Below are 21688 nucleotides of genomic sequence, written 5' to 3'. Positions count from 1 at the left end.
GCTAGAGGCCTCTTGACTTACCCTTCAACATGTCTTAAATTTAGTTACTCTGTCTTACATTTCAGTTCAATTTTCTTTTGAGAACATTTGACTGGTTGATAAACATGTAGAAGGGAAAGGAGTGGGGGAAATTCCTCTCAGTGATTTCACTCATTTGGGAATTAACAAAAAGACCCAGGTGTTCTTGGCTTTTATGCGGCAGACGAGTTTCACTGAAGCTTTGCATCTTGTTTTAAAAACTTATGTTGTACACCTATACCCTATTAAAAGCTAACTGCCAAAGAAAAGGTTTATCATAAGTTGTTAATATTTGCACCCCCAATAATAGAAGAGTATTACATTTATTTATGGCCATTTGTCAACAACCAACTAAATCACCACTAGATTAACCAGGAGCCAAACATTAAATTACTGTTGAATTGTTATTCTCCTTAATATAAGAACTTGACGAGTGTTATATCTGTATGGCTTTGCTGAAGAACCATCTTGCTACTGCTGAAGTAAAATATATATTTGACCATTTGAAAAAAATACATAAAACATGTATAAAACTATTTTGGATAAATAGTAAGTTCCACCAAGCAATCATGATAGCTCTGAACTATAACCTTAACTAAATAAAGTGTCTGCTGATGGCTTCTTCTTCTATTTTTTTAGTTGATCAAAAAACATAATTCTACATTAACATTTTCATACAAATGACATTATTTTAGTTTGTTTGTTGTTGAAGTTTATCATTATTTATACGTTAAATGTAAGGTCCAAACATTTGCATAAAACTATATAAAGAAACTAAATATTTTAATTTCTTCATTTATAGACAAAGCACCATTTAACAATATTGTGCATCTGTTTTTCTGTTCTGAACTGGTCTATTTGCTTATAAAACAAACTAGAATGAGTGCAGTGTAAAAGGGGCATCAATCAACTGTTTTACAATGGATGGACTCTTACGAACAGTTACACGGCTACAAAAGTTTTTCATTTTCTTTTTATTGCTGCTTCAGTGACTTTAGTAATTTTATGCCACCACACACCAACTCTTACACATTAACAATTATGAAATGTATGGCTGAAGGGAAATTGGTACATCTAATAGAAAATAATGAAAAAAGGAAAATGAAAGAGTATAGAAGGAATAAGTCCGAAAAGTATTACAAAACACTATTAATAACTACAATATATATTCTTTTTTTCCTTTGCCATTACTTGCCTTTATGATTAATTTAGGATTTTAAACATGTATGTTCTGCTTACCTGATTTGTCTGATTGCTTAAGTAAGGCTCAAAATCATCTTCATTTACTGCATCCTTTTGATGCATTGAACCATTTTGCACTGTCATAGAAAAAGAACAGTTACTTAAAAAGTGTTTTCTTTATTTTTATTTTATTGTAAAGATATTACTAAACACTAAAGCATTAGGGCTACAGAAGAATCTTTTAGCATCTAAAAATGCTTATACAAATTCCATTAACACATTTCTACAAGGTGTACCATGACCAATAAATATCATAAATAGGAAATAAATCTGTAAAATAATACCAGTTCTCAGTTTTTACAAGCTTGTGTAAAAGATGACCAACACAAATCAATATATTATTACACATCATGCCCAAACCATATCTTGCCAGAGAATTTGCAGGCCCGACTACAACTGGATGCTTTTTTGAAGTGTAATGGAAAGTGAAGATGTCTGACAGAAACCCAGAATTCTGGTTTAGACATATTTTGCCCTTTATTCCAACACAGAAACAAACAGTAAACTTGTAGAATAGAAATTTAAATATCAGGGAAAGAGAAACATCTGATCGGTACATCTATTTAGATTCCACAACATGCAAGTCTCAACCAACACTGCAGATTCTGCAAACAAGTCACTTAAATGACAAATATGCAAAAGTAATGACACATAAAGCTATTTTAAAGAACAGCAGGAATTAAGTTACTGAAGGATATTAACCACATAAAGTGTCGTATATACTCTTATAAAATACATTTCAGCATGAATTTGGTATTAGAAGATAAATGTACTATTAATGAAATGAGCTCAGCACTTAAAGGTAAAATGTCAATTCTAACAAAACAGTGTTTAAACAATATTAGGCATTAAATGCTGGAGAAAAAAAAAGAGTTTTAGAAATATATTTAAGTAATGAATCAACAACTAATAAAAACAGTAGAATACTGATTTTAAAAAAAGTAACACTTCAAGTGCTAGTCATTATAAAGTGGAAGGCATTCAGACTTCTAAAAACCAGGGACTTCATCTTAAAAGTAGAACTGACTGGTTGGTCAACACAGATCTGCTGTACATAAAATACTATAAGTATCTGTTGTTATACTGTAGATGAGGCTTATGTCCTTTAACCTGAGTGACTAGTTCCTGGGTCTATTCTATCAGGTCATAGTTTCTAGTGTATTGCTCTACGCTGTGGTCTGCTTGGGGCATAAAACCATCGTAGGGGATTTCAGATGTCTAAAAAAAAAAAAAAAAAAAAAAAAAACACCTAATGTGAGTCTTTAAATGCCTGCTGCATTAGAAGACTCGCCCTAGACTCACTACAGCAAATGTCAGAAAAGAGGATGATGCCAAAATTAGAAGCTATCATGACTAATTCGGTCCATAATGTGTTGTCCTAGAGTCTAAACCAGCTAAAAGTAGTTCAAAGTCACAGGTGCTCAAAACCAGCTTTTGTGCAACCAACACTGGTAGTAGGGCACTGATCCTTTACAGAAACTACTCACACAGACACCAATCCACACCAAATAACTTAACACTTTGGATACAGGAAGAAAGACAAAGCACAATACAAAAAGAATCAAGCTGACATGATCAGAACATGTAAACTCCACAGTGAAAGTGACTGGGCACGGGTTTTGAGTTAACAGAAAATTATAAGTACTTAAAATTCTTTATAGTCACATGATAAGGAGACTCTATATTAAAATTACTAAGTCTAAATAGAAGTATCTCACAAGTATTCCTAATTAGTAGATGCAGTGGCACACACTGCTGCATCACAGTACAAGGACACTAGGTCTATAATCCCTAGAAATCACTGTCTGTATGGAGTTAGCAAATTTTACCTCAATACATGAGAGTTTACTTCCATATCTCAAAAAGGGTTAGATTAAATGACAACTCAATAAGTTCGAATGATCATGCCCTGTAATGTCACTTTGTTCATGATACCTCCAAGATAGGGTTTGATCCCCAACCTCCAATTCCCACAAATTTAACCAGTAATATGCTTTTATGGAAGTAATACAAATGAGAACAAGTCATTATTTAAAACTTTATGGCTAAATAATAGTTATTACAAATCAGCAAACATCTTAGACACCAGTAATTCTCCACATACATCACAACACTATCTAAAGCCTTTGTCCAAGTAAAAAAAAGTCTGAAAAATAGACTTCAGTTAATTCAAAATGCTGCTATGAGAATTATAACTACAATTAAAATGTTTGGCCACACAACTCTTGTTCTTCAGTCATTAAAACTGCTTTTCAATCAAGGTTTTTTTTTTCTTAACACGTAAAGGTTTAAATGGCTTCTAACCTGCTTATTTAACACATCAATGCATACACACTGGAGCACAGATTGTGATCTCAAGATGCTAGTCTTCTAAATGATCCAAATATAAATAAAACTACTGTAGGAAACAATGCCTTTGGCTATTAGGCCCTTAAACTGCTGTATGATCTGCGCATTGTCCTCAGCCTTTATTTCCAGGTTGAAGATACAATACCTTAGTCTAGCATATCTCGATTAGTGCTGGTGATTAGCTGCTCATATTGCAAATTGATCCGGATACTACGAAATCCAATGCCTTCTTTTTACTCAATCACTCTAGATGATTTGATAGATAGATACTACTATTATTAATGATTCACTGAGGACAACATAAATAGATAATTGCTAACATGAAGCTGAATTCTTTATTAATTTTATTTTTTGCATCTAGCAATGTTACCAAACATAGGTAGTGAGTTAGTGATGTTCCAAAGTTAATGTTGATATTAAAGTACTTTTAAAAAAACAAGCAGAGCTTGCCATCTACCTAGAGCAAAAACTGTCAAGTTATCTACACAACAGGAGAAAAGCAACCACTTAAGAGTCATGTGTTTTCATAAATTGGAGATGGGAGTTCATGAATACTAAAATGTCTACCTCTGTTAGAATACAAATATAAAAACATCATACTTTTTAAAATTTTCAGTCTAAATGCCAACAGAATCTGAGGCCAGAGATGTTCACTCAAGCTGCCTGGGAACTCCTCCATAGTTCTTATTTTTTATCTACACCCCTAGATCTTCAGGAAGAAAAGGTAGAACATTTTAATGCCTTTCACTTAACATGTGGTCAAAGCTGTAACTCTGAGAAGTACATTTTTTCCAGAACAGCACTCGAGTAAAAGTGACAGAGTAAATGTAATATGTTACTAAGCACTTTTGCTTTACATTATCAATTCACATTATTTACTTCCATATCCATTAAATGTAAGTTATCATGGTCTGACATTATGTGAATAACCTTGAAGGTCATCTTAATTTGATCATTTGTCCTTAATCTTAAGCAAGTCCTTATCTGCTGGTGAGGTCCTCAGATTAGCTGAGAGAATCAACATTGTTAAAGTGAAAATCCTTCAAAATTTTTATTTCTAAGTATTCAAACATATACAGGTGCTGGTCATAAAATTAGAATATCATGACAAAGTTGATTTATTTCAGTAATTCCATTCAAAAAGTGAAACTTGTATATTAGATTCATTCATTACACACAGACTGATGTATTTCAAATGTTTATTTCTTTTAATGTTGATGATTATAACTGACAACTAATGAAAGTCCCAAATTCAGTATCTCAGAAAATTAGAATATCAATTAAGACCAATGCATAAAAAGGATTTTTAGAAATGTTGGCCAACTGAAAGGTATGACCATGAAAAGTATGAGCATGTACAGCACTCAATATTTAGTTGGGTCTCCTTTGGCCTGGATTACTGCAGCAATGCGGCGTGGCATGGAGTCGATCAGTCTGTGGCACTGCTCAGGTGTTATGAGAGCCCATGTTGCTCTGATAGTGGCCTTCAGCTCTTCTGAATTGTTGGGTCTGGCGTATTGCATCTTCCTCTTCACAATACCCCATAGATTTTCTATGGGGTTAAGGTCAGGCGGGTTTCCTGGCCAATCAAGAACAGGGATACCATGGTCCTTAAACCAGGTACTGGTAGCTTTGGCACTGTGTGCAGGTGCCAGGTCCTGTTGGAAAATGAAATCTGCATCTCCATAAAGTTCGTCAGCAGCAGGAAGCATGAAGTGCTCTAAAACTTCCTGGTAGACGGCTGCGTTGACCTTGGACCTCAGAAAACACAATGGACCAACACCAGCAGATGACATGGCACTCCAAACCATCACTGACTGTGGAAACTTCACACTGGACCTCATGCAACATGGATTCTGTGCCTCTCCTCTCTTCCTCCAGACTCTGGGACCTTGATTTCCAGAGGAAATGCAAAATTTACTTTCATCAGAGAACATAACTTTGGACCACTCAGCAGCAGTCCAAAGGCGAGACGCTTCTGACGCTGTCTCTTGTTCAAGAGTGGCTTGACACAAGGAATGCGACAGCTGAGACCCATGTCTTGCATACGTCTGTGCGTGGTGGTTCTTGAAGCACTGACTCCAGCTGCAGTCCACTCTTTGTGAATCTCCCCCACATTTTTGAATGGGTTTTGTTTCACAATCCTCTCCAGGGTGCGGTTATCCCTATTGCTTGTACACTTTTTTCTACCACATCTTGTCCTTCCCTTCGCCTCTCTATTAATGTGCTTGGACACAGAGCTCTGTGAACAGCCAGCCTCTTTAGCAATGACCTTTTGTGTCTTGCCCTCCTTGTGCAAGGTGTCAATGGTCGTCTTTTGGACAACTGTCAAGTCAGCAGTCTTCCCCATGATTGTGTAGCCTACAGAATTCGACTGAGAGACCATTTAAAGGCTTTTGCAGGTGTTTTGAGTTAATTAGCTGATTAGAGTGTGGCACCAGGTGTCTTCAATATTGAACCTTTTCACAATATTCTAATTTTCTGAGATACTGAATTTGGGACTTTCATTAGTTGTCAGTTCAATCATCAACATTAAAAGAAATAAACATTTGAAATACATCAGTCTGTGTGTAATGAATTAATCTAATATATAATATATATAATATATATATAATATAATATACAAGTTTCACTTTTTGAATGGAATTACTGAAATAAATCAACTTTGTCATGATATTCTAATTTTATGACCAGCACCTGTATTAAGAATGCATTCTGTAAAAAAAATATACAATTTTAATGTTTATTTGTAGCACAAAGAAGCCAAGGGTGATTACAAAAATCTTCAGAGATCTAAATCTGAGGATAAAAAGGTCTAAATTCTGATTCTAATACTTTGTTACGAACATGCTTCACTGAGTCACAAGTTTTGGATTGTCACACATTCAGAATTTCTCTGAATAAAATCTTTACTTATTTATCACACATATTTTTTGATTTCCAATAACATCTACCCCTTTAACAGCAATATTAAGAGTAAGACACAATGAGTCAGTACTACTTAATAAGCTTCAATTATTATGGTAACTTACATGATGTTTCAAACATGTCGCCTTATTTTACCCAACTGAAACAATTCTAGCCCGCCTACCATGAAACAATGGGAAAAGGATGACCTACTTTACTTTAATTATTAAAAAAATATTGAAAAATCTAAAATTCATATTAATTCTAAAAGAGTCCTCACCTTCTTTATCCTGCACCTTTGGAAAACCAAAATAGCTCCGGCCTGAAAAAAAATTTCTCGGCTGAAATCATACACCATAGCAAAAAACTATTTTGCATGTACATTTATAATACCAACAACAAAGAATACAACACAATATATTAAGTTTGACATCAGTCTATATGCATAAGAAACAAAGTTGTTAGTAGGGCTGAGATAATTTCTGTTTTACCATAATGACTGAAGCGTGTAAAATTCTATTAAATTACACAAATCGTTACAACAGGCTTCTGAAAATACACCCAGTTAATTGTCAATTAGCCTAAAGTTTACTGAGCTACAATTCATCTTAATACACTTTTGGCAGCATAATTTGGTTTCCTTAACCTGAAATGTAGTGATAGTATTCCCTTTCAAAATACAGTATAAGATATAAAATTTGTCATCCTATAAGAAATAAATAAATATGAGCCAGTTCGAGAAACTGTTTTTATTTTACCACAAGCTTACCCTGTCTGGACATTATATTGATTGGGTTACATAAAATTGTTTAGCCTATAAACAAATAGCTAGCTCTGAAAACCCACTCAAACAGAGCTAATTTGTGAACTACCATCATAAACAGCTCATCTCATGAAACAGAAAAACAACCAGCATAGACTACAGTGTAAATCCAATAAAATACACTAAATTTGAGAGAGATAATCTATGTTTAACAATTATCAAAGTTCATCTCCCCAGTATAAGGGGCTGTTGAGTAGTCTTATGACCTGTCAATAAAAACTGACCCTGAATCTAGTAATGAGCAAACATTTGGTACCATTGCTGAAATGTTTCAAGCTATAAGATGAATAGGTGCCATACCAGGATGAAATGCAGTATATAGAAGATGAAATGCAATGCACACCTATGGAAGGTGGTGAGCACTAAAAGAAACATCCAGGCTTTCCTCAAACACATGAGGAAGCAAAGACATTGGTGAACCTTAGCAATGATAACCAAGATTTACGGTGTCCAATTCAAGTCTTCAGATAAAGTGTTAACATGTGCTTCAATAACCCAATAATTCACAGAAACTTAATTTCTAAAATGCTATGTAAACCGTTATTCCAAATAGAGAAATCGGGCTATTGGCCGCTGAGAAATCTGATTATTGTAGGTACATTTCTCCGTGAATAATCAGATTATGTGGCCATGGAACCTATAATTACTGTTAAGCATTATTTAGTGTGCAGAAGTCCGTTTTACTCTGGCAGCCTGCACATTTGCCTTGCACACGCTTTCAGCAGCCAGGAGTAGAAGCATCAAACAAAATATATTTCCTAAAGCAAATGTTCAGACGATTTCTTTATTCCTTCTCCTGGGTGAAATTGTCAGTTTCAATATTTTAGAATTTGCTAAATTTATCTTGATAAGCTGAATGTATAGGACTAAGCTCAGCAACACAATCTCAGTCTCAGAAGCAATAGGGTAACATGTTAAAAGTAATGAATTACGCAGTCTGATCACTTTTTAAAGTAACGTAATGCACTTCTGATCTAACTGTAGTGAAAATACGAGGGACATTCAAAAAGTTCCTGCAATTTTTTTTTTTTTTTAACTCCATTTATTAAGAACTTCAAAAACAAATTACATCACTTTTCTACATAGTCACCTTCCTTTGCGATGCAATTTTTCTAGAGTTGTACCAACTTTTTAATGCCCAATTACTACTCTTCCCGCCTTCACCGTTTCCAACGAAAACACGAAAGTGCGGAAATTTTTGAACGTCCTTCGTATCTGTGTTACTATTATTCCAGCAGCACTGGGTGTAAGGCAAGAAGCACACCGGGTTCTGCAGCAGCGCTGAAACACACAGCCAAGCAGAAAAGAGTTTGCTGCATGCAATTTGGTAACAGAAACCCGTAAATCAAGTGTTAATTTGACTGAAAATATTTAGAAAAAAACAAGAAAATTATCACAGGCATTCTACTTAAAATTCATGGTGGTTGATGATGACATTTAACTCGTCATTGTGTAGTTTAATGAATGTGGAGCATTTTGCTAAAGGAGAATTCCAGAAGATTACTTGCGCATATAAATGCATATTATTAATAAAACCAGTTTCTGCTTAACATAATTATTTGTGTGCATTAAATGTACTGCATGATTGATACTGCAATACCACGATTCTGAAAGGAGTATGTCATGCCTAATGCTTCCTGAAGCCCTTGGTATAGCTCCTTGGTTTTACTAACATATGACAGATTGATGTCCTCGAACAATGTGTCATACGACAAAACTGTTCTTTTATTTGAACATTTGTCAACCATTACTTTTCTTTAAAGTAGAATGAGTATGTTGTTATATATTAATGTTTTTGGTCAGACATGATTTTAATAAAGTATATACTGTATGATATGTTGATCATATATGTAGAAGTGTTATTGCATAAAACATTCACATATCCTCATACACTTTCCTAGGAAAAAGTCATGGTGGTTGTATAGTCCAGGCCTTTCTACCTTCAAGTAGTTTCCTGTTTCTCCCCTGAGTAATGCTGAGACACAGCAAGGTGTGCCAAAAATATAATCTCTCGAGTATATCCTAGGTCGTTTTCTTACAAGCTGAATTTATATAGTAACAGCCATAACAAACTGTAAGCTGGTTTATATTTTATACATTTTATATCCATAATTCAAAATTGCATATAACACTTTCATTGAATTTCTATTTGAACTAAAGCATAAACGCCCTTTACTCACATGGCACAAAGAAAATATTGACTTTCTACAGATTTCAGTGCATAATTATTTACCGTCTCATTAACAATGTTTAGGCACCTATTCAGAGAAATCTTTACTACTTTGCAAAAATATGATTATAAAAAGGCCTGATAAGCTGATCTCTGCTGGTGTTATGTTATTCATATGAAAATGCATAACTGATTTTGTATGTTAATCCATAATTGAATATATTCAAACATACATATATTTCTAATTTGAAATATATAGTTCAGTCTACAGCCTTTAGACAGAGGCAAAAGTGATAGTACAGTTCAACATGCTATGTGATTCTACTGTTAAGCGCATAGGAAAATGTCACATGAGCATAAGTGTATGATACTGATATACAATTTGTCTGTCAAATATTTGTATTAAAGCACCAATGTTGATTAAGAAATACATAAGAGACAAACAACGTTTCAGAAAACATTACTGATAAAAACAGTTTTTGAATTTAACAGACTAGACATAATATAGTATTTTGCTGGGGGCTTTGGTCCCTTTTTCTTAGGTACTTACATGACTGTGTTTCAACCAGTTAATTAATCGGAGGACAAAGTCTACTGGTAATTAAACACTCTAATTATATTTTATGCTAAATTTTGCTCAGTCTAATATGTCTGAAACACCCACCAGTGTGTTGTACTTTATAGAAAAAAGAAAAGAAAAAAAATGTAGAAAAATCTGGACTAATGCTGTAATTTAAAAGGTTACATATAACCTGATCAGAACCACACGAGGCTCTTTCAGATAGGAAAGGATGATGAGAAACTAAGGACTTCATAATGTATATAAAACAAAAACAAAAAAAATGTATTTAGCTTTATGTTCATTTGTGCACATGGCCAACATTCTTTTTTAAATAGCCTCTTCAACATTTTCTGCTCATAGGTCATACTAACTTATCACAAAGGCTTTCTGTTTGTAAACACGTTAGTGTTTAAACCCTGACATGTTAAGAAAAATGCTCCTGCTTTGTGAATGAATTTTCCTAAGCAAAATGCTGATATACTGTGGCTTTAAAGGGCATTATTAGGGGTATTTACACTACCATCAAAGTCTACACCAGATTAATCCAGATCCTTGCAGCGATGTTACTGTGTGAGATTAAACATAAGGATTGGGATCATAAGAATTTACATTATCCTCCTATTCAGAAGAGTATTTTCCTGTACTACAGTTTTAAAGTGTAAATGCCTCTAATAAATCCTACAGGGTAGGTGAGCATTACCAATTCATTCGAAGTACCAGCTCATCACTAGGGCTGGGTATCAGCACTGATGTCCCGATTTCATTCAGATATACAATGCCCTGATTCGATTCAATATCAATTTTATCTTGACTGAATTAGTGTGCACGGATATATTTGAAGTAGTGGCTTTTAAAGAAATTGCTTAACCATGCATAGAGAACATTAATATAATGTGACAAATTTCAGTAACACTTTATTTGAAGGGTGTCTACATAGTGACTTCATACAATATGCATAAGCATGGAATGATATTTAGGAAGAAATACTTGATTAGTAATGAACAGTTAACATCAGTACTGTATCTGGAAGATGTGGAACAAACTATCACTGCCCTTTAAAAAAAAAAAAAAAAAATCTTCTCACAGCATTGCACTCATTCAAAGTTCATCATAAATTAACTAACATATGTATTGCCACATCAGAGTCCACACATATTGTGGGGGATGGGCTCCTTGTTTTAAAAAAATTCAATGGCATCTACATCATAAAACCCCTATATTATTTTGCAAATAAATAATAAATGTTATTCAATAAGGATGGCATGGTGGCACAGTGGTAGCGCTGTTGCCTCGCAGTTAGCAGACCTGGGTTCACTTCCTGGGTCCTCCCTGCGTGCAGTTTGCATGTTCTCCTCGTGTCTGCATGGGTTTCCTCCGGGTACTCCAGTTTCCTCCCACAGTCCAAAGACATGCAGGTTAGGTCGATTGCCGATTCTAGATTGGCCCAAGTGTGTGCTTGGTGTGTGGGTGTGTGTGAGTGTCCTGTGGTGGGTTGGCGCCCTGCCCGGGATTGCTTCCCTGCCTTGCGTCCTGTGTTGGCTGGGATTGGCTTCAGCAGGCCCCCGTGACCCTGTGTTCGGATTCAGCGGGTTGGAAAACGGATGGATGGATGTTATTCAATAACCTATTCATGTGTTATGAATCTCCACCCTTCAACTAAACTGTTAGGCAAATTTATTCCACTATTGGACATTTAAAATAAAGTTGAATTGGTTGCAATTAATGATTCAGTGGGAACACTCATGTCTTTCTATAATTTTACAAGTTACACATATTTTCAGTTGCTCACAGTCCCATTAATCATTCATGAAAATGTGTCCTCACAATCCTCAAACAAAAAGGAACCATTTTAAAATGAGGATTTACAGCAGATGGTTGTTGACATCAGCATTCTTCAATGAATGGAACATAAAAGAAAAAGAATTGTCCATCATGACTGATAACGCCACTATTATGGAGTTACCTCATGACGGCTGATTTGTGCACATGCTCACTTTTTGTATTGCCCACTTGCATTGCTGGGTGAGGCACATTGCAAACTTTTTCCACCGTAGCAGTACAGCTAGCCATGTGCTTAAAGAGAAGCAACGTTTATTGGACTTGGCAAAACACAAGCTTGTGATTGATGTGGTCACACAGTGGAACAGTGCATTGGAAATGCTAGACAAGTTTTTGGAACAACAGAAAGTCATCTCAGCAGCTCTGCATACTGCACAGGCAGCGAGGTTGCTCCCACTGTGACTGGCACGCAGCATGCTTCTCTGCAACACATCTGCCATTGGTGCCCCGTTGTTTTTAATGTGCAATTGTCACATAGGAATCAGCTGCCCTGGATGTTCAGCGTTGCAGGTTAGGGCTACTTTCTCCACAGTCCTGTGAGACATGGTGATTCTTTGCTTAAGACCTTCCTTAAGCCTTGGTACAATAACTACACTCAGTTGCTTTCTGGTTGGTATAGCATACCACAGTTCAAAGCCCTGTATAATTTGGCAAAAGCCCTTGTTTTCAACCATGGTGTAGGGCCTCTTATCTTTACACATACAGTTGTATTTGAAAGTTTGTGAACCCTTTAGAATTTTCTATATTTCTGCATAAATATGACCTAAAACACCATCAGATTTTCACTCAAGTCCTAAAAGTAGATAAAGAGAAACCAGTTAAACAAATGAGACAAAAATATTATACTTGGTCATTTATTTATTAAGAAAAATTATCGAATATTACATATTTGTGAGTGGCAAAAGTATGTGAACCTTTGCTTTCAGTATCTGGTGTGACCCCCCTTTGCAGCAATAACTGCAACTAAACGTTTCCGGTAACTGTTGATCAGTCCTACACACCGGCTTGGAGGAATTTTAGCCCATTCCTCCGTACAGAACAGCATCAGCTCTGGGATGTTGGTGGGTTTCCTCACATTAACTGCTCGCTTCAGGTCCTTCCACAACATTTCGATTGGATTAATGTCAGGACTTTGACTTGGCCATTCCAAAACATTAACTTTACTCTTCTTTAACCATTCTTTGGTAGAACGACTTGTGTGCTAAGGGTCGTTGTCTTGCTGCATGACCCACCTTCTCTTGAGATTCAGTTTATGGACAGATGTCCTGACATTTTCCTTTAGAATTCTCCGATATAATTCAGAATTCATTGTTCCATCAATGAAGGCAAGCCGTCCTGGCCCAGATGCAGCAAAACAGGCCCAAACCATGATACTACCACCACCATGTTTCACAGATGGGATAAGGTTCTTATGCTGGAATGACTTTGGAGAGCAGTGGCTTTCTCCTTGCAACCCTGACATGCACACCATTGTTGTTCAGTGTTCTCCTGATGGTGGACTCATGAACATGAACATTAGCCAATGTGAGAGAGGCCATCAGTTGCTTAGAAGTTACCCTGGGGTCCTTTGTGACCTCGCCGACTATTACACGCCTTGCTCTTGGAGTGATCTTTGTTGGTCGACCACTCCTGGGGAAGGTAACAATGGTCTTGAATTTCCTCCATTTGTACACAATCTGTCTGACTGTGGATTGGTGGAGTCCAAACTCTTTAGAGACGGTTTTGTAACTTTTCCAGCCTGATGAGCATTAACAACTCTTTTTCTGAGGTCCTCAGAAATCTCCTTTGTTCATGCCATGATACGCTTCCACAAACATGTGTTGTGAAGAGCAAACTGTGATAGATCCCTGTTCTTTAAATAACATGATGCCCACTCACACCTGATTGTGATCCCATTGATTGAAAACACCTGACTCTAATTTCAAACTAACTGCTAATCTTAGAGGTTCACATACTTTTGCCACTCACAAATATGCAATATTCGATCATTTTCCTCAATAAATAAATGACCAAGTACTGTATAATATTTTTGTCTCATTTGTTTAACTGGTTTCTCTTTATCTACTTTTAGGACTTGAGTGAAAATCTGATGATGTTTTAGGTCATATTTATGCAGAAATATAGAAAATTCTAAAGGGTTCATAAACTTTAAAGCATAACTGTAAAAACTGCTATAGATTATGTTATTTTTTGGGCAAGAGGCGAATTAAACAGAAGCTTGGAGCTATACACCAAACAGTGTAGACTGTTTAGGCTCTACTTGTTTGGATGTCAACTAATATTACATTTATGGCTGACATCAGGATAAATGATTTCTCTGATTTGTTGTCTTACAATAATAATTAACAACTGAGTTGCGGAGTTTACATATGGCTTTATTTTTATCCAGTTGTTCTTTACTGATGCATTGTTTGAATTGGTAGTAAGTCCACACATCTTATTTAAGTGTCTAAAGAAGCTGATAGAATAGAACACACCATTTTATGTGAGACAGTAAAGTGCTTTTTCCACAGGAAGCCTTAACAGGCGCATTAGCAACATTTACTGGATTGGATGCCAAAAACAAAGACAAGCAAAAATCTACATAGAGTAACTGAGCAGGACAGAGATTCATGGGAATCGATCTTGAGACTTTAAGAATCAATATTGAATTGTTTAAACTAAAAATAATGATTACTTGGAAAATCTATATTTTTACCCAGGCCTACTCATCACCCAGTGAGCAAATCCTTAAAAGGACAACTTAAGGAGGGAAAAACACTAATTTCTAACAGGAACTAAGTTTCTTAGGATGCTGTTAGTAAAAGATAGATTACTTAATAACTGCAATTGAACTCCATTAAAAAATTACCAGAATATCAGAGTGCCAGGCCTGAAAATTCCTAATTTTATTATAGTGAAGGATTTATAACAATTAAAAACATCAATTATGTTCAAAGATTTACAAACCTAACTCCTTTTCTCAAATTACACATTTGCTATTATGTCCAGTCCATATATACATACACACACACACATACAGTATATACTGTATCTGAGTGACTGACTGACAAGGGCCAGATTATGATGGTTAGATGACTGGGTCAGAGAATCTTTAAAACAATAGTTCTTATGGGGTGTTCCTGGTATGTAGTTGTTAGTACCTATCAAAAGTGGTCCAAGAAAGGACAACTGGTGGGCACCCAAGGTTCATTGATGGGCATGGGGAGCAAACGCTAGCCCTTCTGGCCCAATTCCACAGAACAGCTACTGTAGCAGAAATTGCTGGAAAAACTTAACACTGGTCATGAGAGAAAGGTGTCAAAACACACAGTGCATCACAGCTTGCTGCATAGGGGGCTACATAGCCGCATGCCAGTCAGAGTGCCCATGCTGACACCTTTCCACGATGAGAAGTGCCTACAAAGGGCCAGTCAGCATCACAGCAATGGAAGAAGGTGGCTTGATCTGCTGAATCATGCTTTCTTTTAGATCATGAGGATGGCTGGTACCTGGTGAAGAAACAAGAGGCAGGATCCAAACTGAGAAGTTCTTCATCAACTCTTCATTGTGGGAAATGCAAGCCAGCAGAAGCAGTGTGATGCTCTAGGCAGTACTCTCCTGGGAAACACATATTTTGGTTCAAGGCGATGCAGAGTTTTTAATAAATAACAATGGAGTGCTCAGGCTTCAGAGGGGTGTAGGTGTTTGTGGTAAGGTGGCAGAGCAATTCCAGGGTTTTGATAGGGTGCTTGGCTGATCATGTATTCACATGCACAAACATGCATTTTGGTCGACTGCCTCATTAGTGCTTTTTTTCACCTTTCGACTTCTCCCATTTATATTATATTATGTCTCCATCTATCCCTGACTTTTACATTATTGTCTCCCACACCAACTGCCTTTATATCCTCCCACAACATATCCATAAATCTCCTCTTTAGCCTTCCTATTTTCCTCTTGCCTGGCAGTTCCATCCTCAACATTCTTTTCCCATTGTACCCCCTCATCTCTCCTCTGAACATGCCCTAACCATCTCAGTCCAGCCTGAGGTCTGTAATCAATGCCAGTAAACCAGCATCCCTAATAGTATAAAAAAAGCCTGAGCAGGAAACAGGAGAACAGTATGAAAAGGAAGAAGAGAGAGAGAAAGAGAGAAATATGTTTTTGGTTAAATGAAAAAAACTTAAGTGAAAGTAAATGAATCCGAATGAAAGTGATGTTGATGGGAGAAGAAGCAGACAGTCAGGAAAGTGACCCTGAGGGGAGTGTGGGGCCAGTGCTCAAAGTAGTGGATTATGCTGTGCTGCACATTTGTGAAGGAGCGGGGGATGATCAGGATGGTTCCTAGGGATCTCACTGACACCGGATGGATGGATGGATGGATAGATAGATAGATACTTTATTAATACCCAAGGGGAAATTCACATACTCCAGCAGCAGCATATTGATGAAAACAACATTAATTAAAGAGTGATAAAAATGCAGTGCAAGTTAAAAAATGCAAGGTGTAGAGTGCGAGGCAGGTATAACAGTCAATAACATTGTATAATGTTACCGTTTACCCCCCTGTGGAATTGAAGTGTCGCATAGTGTGGGGGAGGAACAATCTCCTCAGTCTGTCAGTGGAGCAGGACGGTGACAGCAGTCTGTCGCTGAAGCTGCTCCTCTGTCTGGAGATGATACTGTTCAGTGGATGCAGTGGATTCTCCATGATTGATAGTAGCCTGCTCTGCCACAGATGTCAAACTGTCCAGCTCCGTGCCTACAATAGAGCCTGCCTTCCTCACCAGATTGTCCAGGCGTGAGGCATCCCTCTTCTTTATGCTGTCTCCCCAGCACACCACCGCGTAGAAGAGGGCGCTCGCCACAACCGTCTGATAGAACATCTGCAGCATCTTATTATAGTCAGCTCTGTCCTCTCTTGCACAGAGCATCAATATTGGCAGTCCAGTCCAGTTTATCATCCAGCTGCACTCCCAGGTATTTATAGGTCTGTACCTTCTGCACACAGTCACCTCTGATAATCACGGGGTCCTTGAGGGGCCTGGGCCTCCCAAAATCCACCACCAGCTCTTTGGTTTTGCTGGTGTTCAGTTGTAGGTGGCTTGAGTCAAACAATTTAACAAAGTCCTTGATTAGGTTCCTATACTCCTCCTCCTGCCCACTACTGATGCAGCCCACGATAGCAGTGTCGTCAGCGAACTTTTGCACATGGCAGGACTCAGAGTTGTATTGGAAGTCCAATGTATATAGGCTGAAAAGGACTGGAGAAAGCACAGTTCCCTGCGGCACTCCTGTGCTGCTGACCACAATGTCAGACCTGCAGTTCCCAGACGCACATACTGAGGTCTGTCTGTAAGATAGTTCACGATCCATGCCACCAGGTATGAATCTACTCCCATCTCCGTCATCTTGTCCCTAAGGAGCAGAGGCTGGATGGTGTTGAAGGCGCTAGAGAAGTCCAGAAGCATAATTCTTACTGCACCACTGCCTCTGTCCAAGTGGGAGAGGGATCGGTGTAGCATGTAGATGATGGCATCCTCCGCTCCCACCTTCTCCTGGTATGCGAACTGCAGAGGGTAGAGGGTGTGGCAGACCTGTGGCCTCAGGTGGTGAAGTAGTAGCCGCTCCATGGTCTTCATCACATGTGATGTCAGGGCAACAGGCTTAAAGTCATTGACCACACTAGGACATGATACCTTTGGGACTGGGGTGATGCAAGATGTTTTCTAAAGCCTCGGGACTCTCCCCTGTTCCAGGCTCAGGTTGAAGATGCACTATAAGGTTTTGGAAAGACTGAGTCTGCCTTGGCACAGCACCCCACTGAATGACTGGATTGATGGTGGAGATCCGAGCCCATGTAAAGGTTGACATTTCCTCTCATTGTGGAGACATCCATTTTAAGAGTGTAAGCACTGTAGCTCAGGGATGTTTTTTTTTTTTTTTTTTTTAAAAAAGGATGGCTTCCTACCAGTTGATTTTAACCTTGTTTTTACTGATCTGTTTATTTATTGTGATTTTTAACCTCCTCATGATCACTAGTTTTTATTGTATTACTTATTTATTATAATGGATTAACTGCACTGTACTATTTTCACTACTGAGATCGTTTGGAGTTGTTACTAAAAGCACAAAGCACTTGTAGCATGCTCTTGTCTGGTTGTGTCCTCATTGCACAGCTCATCCTGGTCTTTACTATCGACAGTTCTGGGTTCAAGGACATTATGGCAGTTGAATCCAACCATAACTGTCACACACCTACAGATGTCTTGTGGAGTGCATGCCTCAAAACAGTTTTGGCAGCACGAGGGAGACCTGCACAGCATTAGGCAGGTAGTTTTAAAGTTGTGACTGATTGGTATAAACAATGTATGTACTGTATATCTGTGTTCTAGTTAAAAATTTCAAAAAAGCAGTTAGCATAAACTTGTAATTCATTAATTAGTTAGTTAGCTATTTAATAATTATGTCGGTATCATACAGTGGCATGCAAAAGTCTGGGCACCCTTGTTTAAATGTCTGTTACTGTGAATTCTTAAGTGGGTAGAAGATGAACTGATTCACCAAAAGGCATCAAGATCAAGATGATGCATTTCTTTTCAGCATTTTATGCAAGATTAGCGTATTGTTTTTGTTTTGTACAACTGCATGGTGAAAAAAGGAATGGAGTACTATGTAAAAGTTTGGGAACCCCAAGATATTTAAGGTATCAGATAATGTTTACCAAGGTCTCAGACCTGGCTTGTACATAGTCATCGTTGGGAAACCCCAGGTGATGTAAATTGCAAATCTGTATAAATTCTTTGGCTCCTCAAACCTTGTCTCAATAATCAGCAGCCATGGGCTCCACTAAGCAGCTGAATAATACTCTGAAAAGTAAATGATGCTGATAAAGCAGGAGAAAGCTACAAGAAGACAGCAGAGCGTTTACAGTTAGCTGTTTCCTCAGTTCGTAATGTAATTAAGAAAGAGTGTTTAACAGAAACTGTGGAGGTCTGGAAGACCAAGAAAACTTTCTGAAACAACTGCTCTTAGGATTGCTAGTAAGGCAAACCCCTGTTTGACTGCAAAAAACCTTCAGGAAGATGTAGCAGACTCTGGAGAGGTGGTGCACTGTTCTACTGTACAGCGACACCTGAACAACTTTGACCTTCATGTAGAGTCAGCAGAAGAAAACCTTTTCTGTGTCCTAGCCACAAAATGCAGTTCCTGAAGTTTGTAAATGAACTAAACAAGCCTGTTGTATTTTGGAAACAAGTCCTGTGGACTGATGAAGTCAAAATATAACTTTTTAGCCACAATGTGCAAAGGTATGTTTGGAGAAAAAAAGGTGCCACATTCCAGGAAAAGAACACTTCCCCAACTGTTAAGCATGGGGGTGGATCAATCATGCTTTGTGTTTGTATTGTAGCCAGTGGACAGGGAACATGACATTGGTAGAGGGAAGAATGGATTCAAATAAATACCAGCAAATTCTGGAAGTAAACATCACATTACCTGTAAAAAGAGCTGAAGTTAAAAAGAGGATGGGTCCAGTAAAAACAACATAATGATCCAAAACACACCTCAAAATCTAAAATGGAAAACCTCAGGAGGCGTAAGCTGACTTTTTTGCCTTGGCCCTCACATTCCCTTGACGTAGACATCATTGAAAACCTGTGGATAGATCTCAAAAGAGTAGTACATGCAAGATGGCCTGAGAATCTTTCAGAATTAGAAGCCTTTTGCAAGAACGAATGAGCGGAAATACCCTGAGAAAGAACTGAAAGACTTAGCTGTAAACAAAAAGTGTTTACAAGCTCTGATACTTGCCAAAGTGGGTCTTAACGAAGTACTGACCATGTTGGGTGCTCAAACTTTTGCTTCAGGAACTTTTCTTTTTTTTTTTGGTATTTTGCACTTGTGAATGATGGAAATAAAAACCATGCTTAAAATATTAAGGAAATATCATTTTTAACTTTATTCCTTTTGGTTATCAGTTCATTTTCTGCACTTTTAACCTTTCACTGTAACAGACATTTTAAGCAATGGTGCCAAAACTTTTGCGTACCACTGCATTATTTTTATAGCATTCATTGACGTTCTCACCATTTACTTGACAATGCATTGGTCCTAAATTTATTTCAAAATAATCAATTCCATTTCTTGCACAAGTTTCAACATTGTATCAAAAACAGTACCCTTCCTAAAAAGATAATTTTATGCAACACTACCCTGAAACGCTTGTTTCTTGAATGACATGCAATAGTTATGTAATACAGTTAACCATAAAAGCTATAAGAACAAAACAAGTTTGACAAATGAGAGGATTCAGTCCATTAAAGCTCTTTTGGTTAGCCATAACTCAAAAAATGTCCCAATATCTCATCTAGACACTTTTTATAAGTTGTCAAGACTTTGTAGTTTGTTCTTGATTCCGACAACTCTTAGAGGGAAGAAGACAATCCTGACTTCAGTCATGAATGAACTCCCACTTATTTACTATTGGTGTCCTCAAGTATGTGATCTGTTATTAATTAAAAAGTGCTGGAACAATTTTATCGCTGCCTTTGAGAATTTTGAAGACATAAATTTTCTCCCATGCAGCCTGTGAGTAAGCATTTTCAGTTTAAATAAATTACAATACATAGAGTGGTACATTGGCACAGTGGGTTGACCTGCAACCTTATGGATCAAGCATCTGGAGTTTGAATTCACACATGGCAACTTTTTGTATGGACATTCTCACTACATTTGTATAGGTTTTGATCCAGGTACTGTTGAATTACTTCCACGTCCCCAAAGACACACTGTTTAAGTTACCTAGCAATTCCAAACTGGCCATGTGTAAGTGTATGGGAACATGAGTAGGTGGGTCCTATGATGTTCTGGTGTTTGGTCCAGAACAGTTTCCTGCCTTGAGCTGCCAGGATCATTGTGATCCTAAATTGGATTAACTGGTTTTAAGAAGGCAATATGTAATTTGCAAGAATTCTGACTCCTTGGGTATAAAACAATAACAAATGATATTAACCTAAATAAAGAATACAAAATGTTAAAAACTAAAGTGCTAAATCTGACTCCTAGGATATAAAACAACAACAAAGGATATTAACCTAAATAAAGAATACAAAATGTCAGAGAGGAAAGTACTACAACACCTCTATTTACACTTCACTACTGTTGACTCTCTTTTGGCAGCTGCACACAATCACAAGAAAATTTTAACTGAAAAAAATCTACTTTAATAAAGGAGTTATCGCTGTTCAACATATTACTTGGACTCCATGTTTGATTCAAGACATGGGCTGCCTTACATATGGGCTTAGTATATCTACCCAGTTTTCTCACGAAATGTCCACCTATTGTCAAATTCCCTCAAATTAGGCTTTCAGACAACTGCCATCTCAAAACTGAACCAGCTTAAGCGTCAATAATATAATAACCTTAACTAATAAAAAGGTCCATACAGCAGATTCAAAGATCAATGCTAGAAATGTTCAATGCTTAAGTTAGAACTAATATACTTAAGTAATGAATAACTAACACAGCTTTAAAATTAACTGCTTTGTTATTTTATCTATACCCACTTTTTAATAATAGGGATGAGGAGGACTGAAGCATCAGGTGTAAAGCAGGTACTAGCTTTTGATGTGATTTCAGCTGTATTGCTGTTACTTTCTAAACAGAGAATTTGGGGTAAACAGTAATCCAATTTAGGTAACTGCATATTCCACTAATTTTTCAAAAGCAAAAATATATAGAACTTTAAAGATAAACTTTAAAAAAAGAGCTTTTACATCCATTGAATAATTAA

General features: G+C 37.1%; 1 protein-coding gene across 2 annotated transcripts in view; it reads right to left on the bottom strand.

Annotated features, from left to right (window-relative positions):
- ythdf3 (YTH N6-methyladenosine RNA binding protein F3) overlaps positions 1-21688 on the bottom strand; it is a 61084-nt gene that overhangs the window by 30236 nt on the left and 9160 nt on the right. For both annotated transcript variants that reach the window (XM_028803571.2, XM_028803572.2), the window contains exon 3: positions 1258-1337. In XM_028803571.2, the coding sequence (XP_028659404.2) occupies positions 1258-1337 (80 nt within the window). The remainder of the gene's footprint in view (positions 1-1257; positions 1338-21688) is intronic.

This window comes from Erpetoichthys calabaricus, chromosome 6, assembly GCF_900747795.2.
Source record: "Erpetoichthys calabaricus chromosome 6, fErpCal1.3, whole genome shotgun sequence".
Taxonomy (NCBI): domain Eukaryota; kingdom Metazoa; phylum Chordata; class Cladistia; order Polypteriformes; family Polypteridae; genus Erpetoichthys; species Erpetoichthys calabaricus.
The sequence above is the reverse complement of the archived record's forward strand: the minus strand, read 5'-3'. Positions and strand labels throughout refer to the sequence as shown.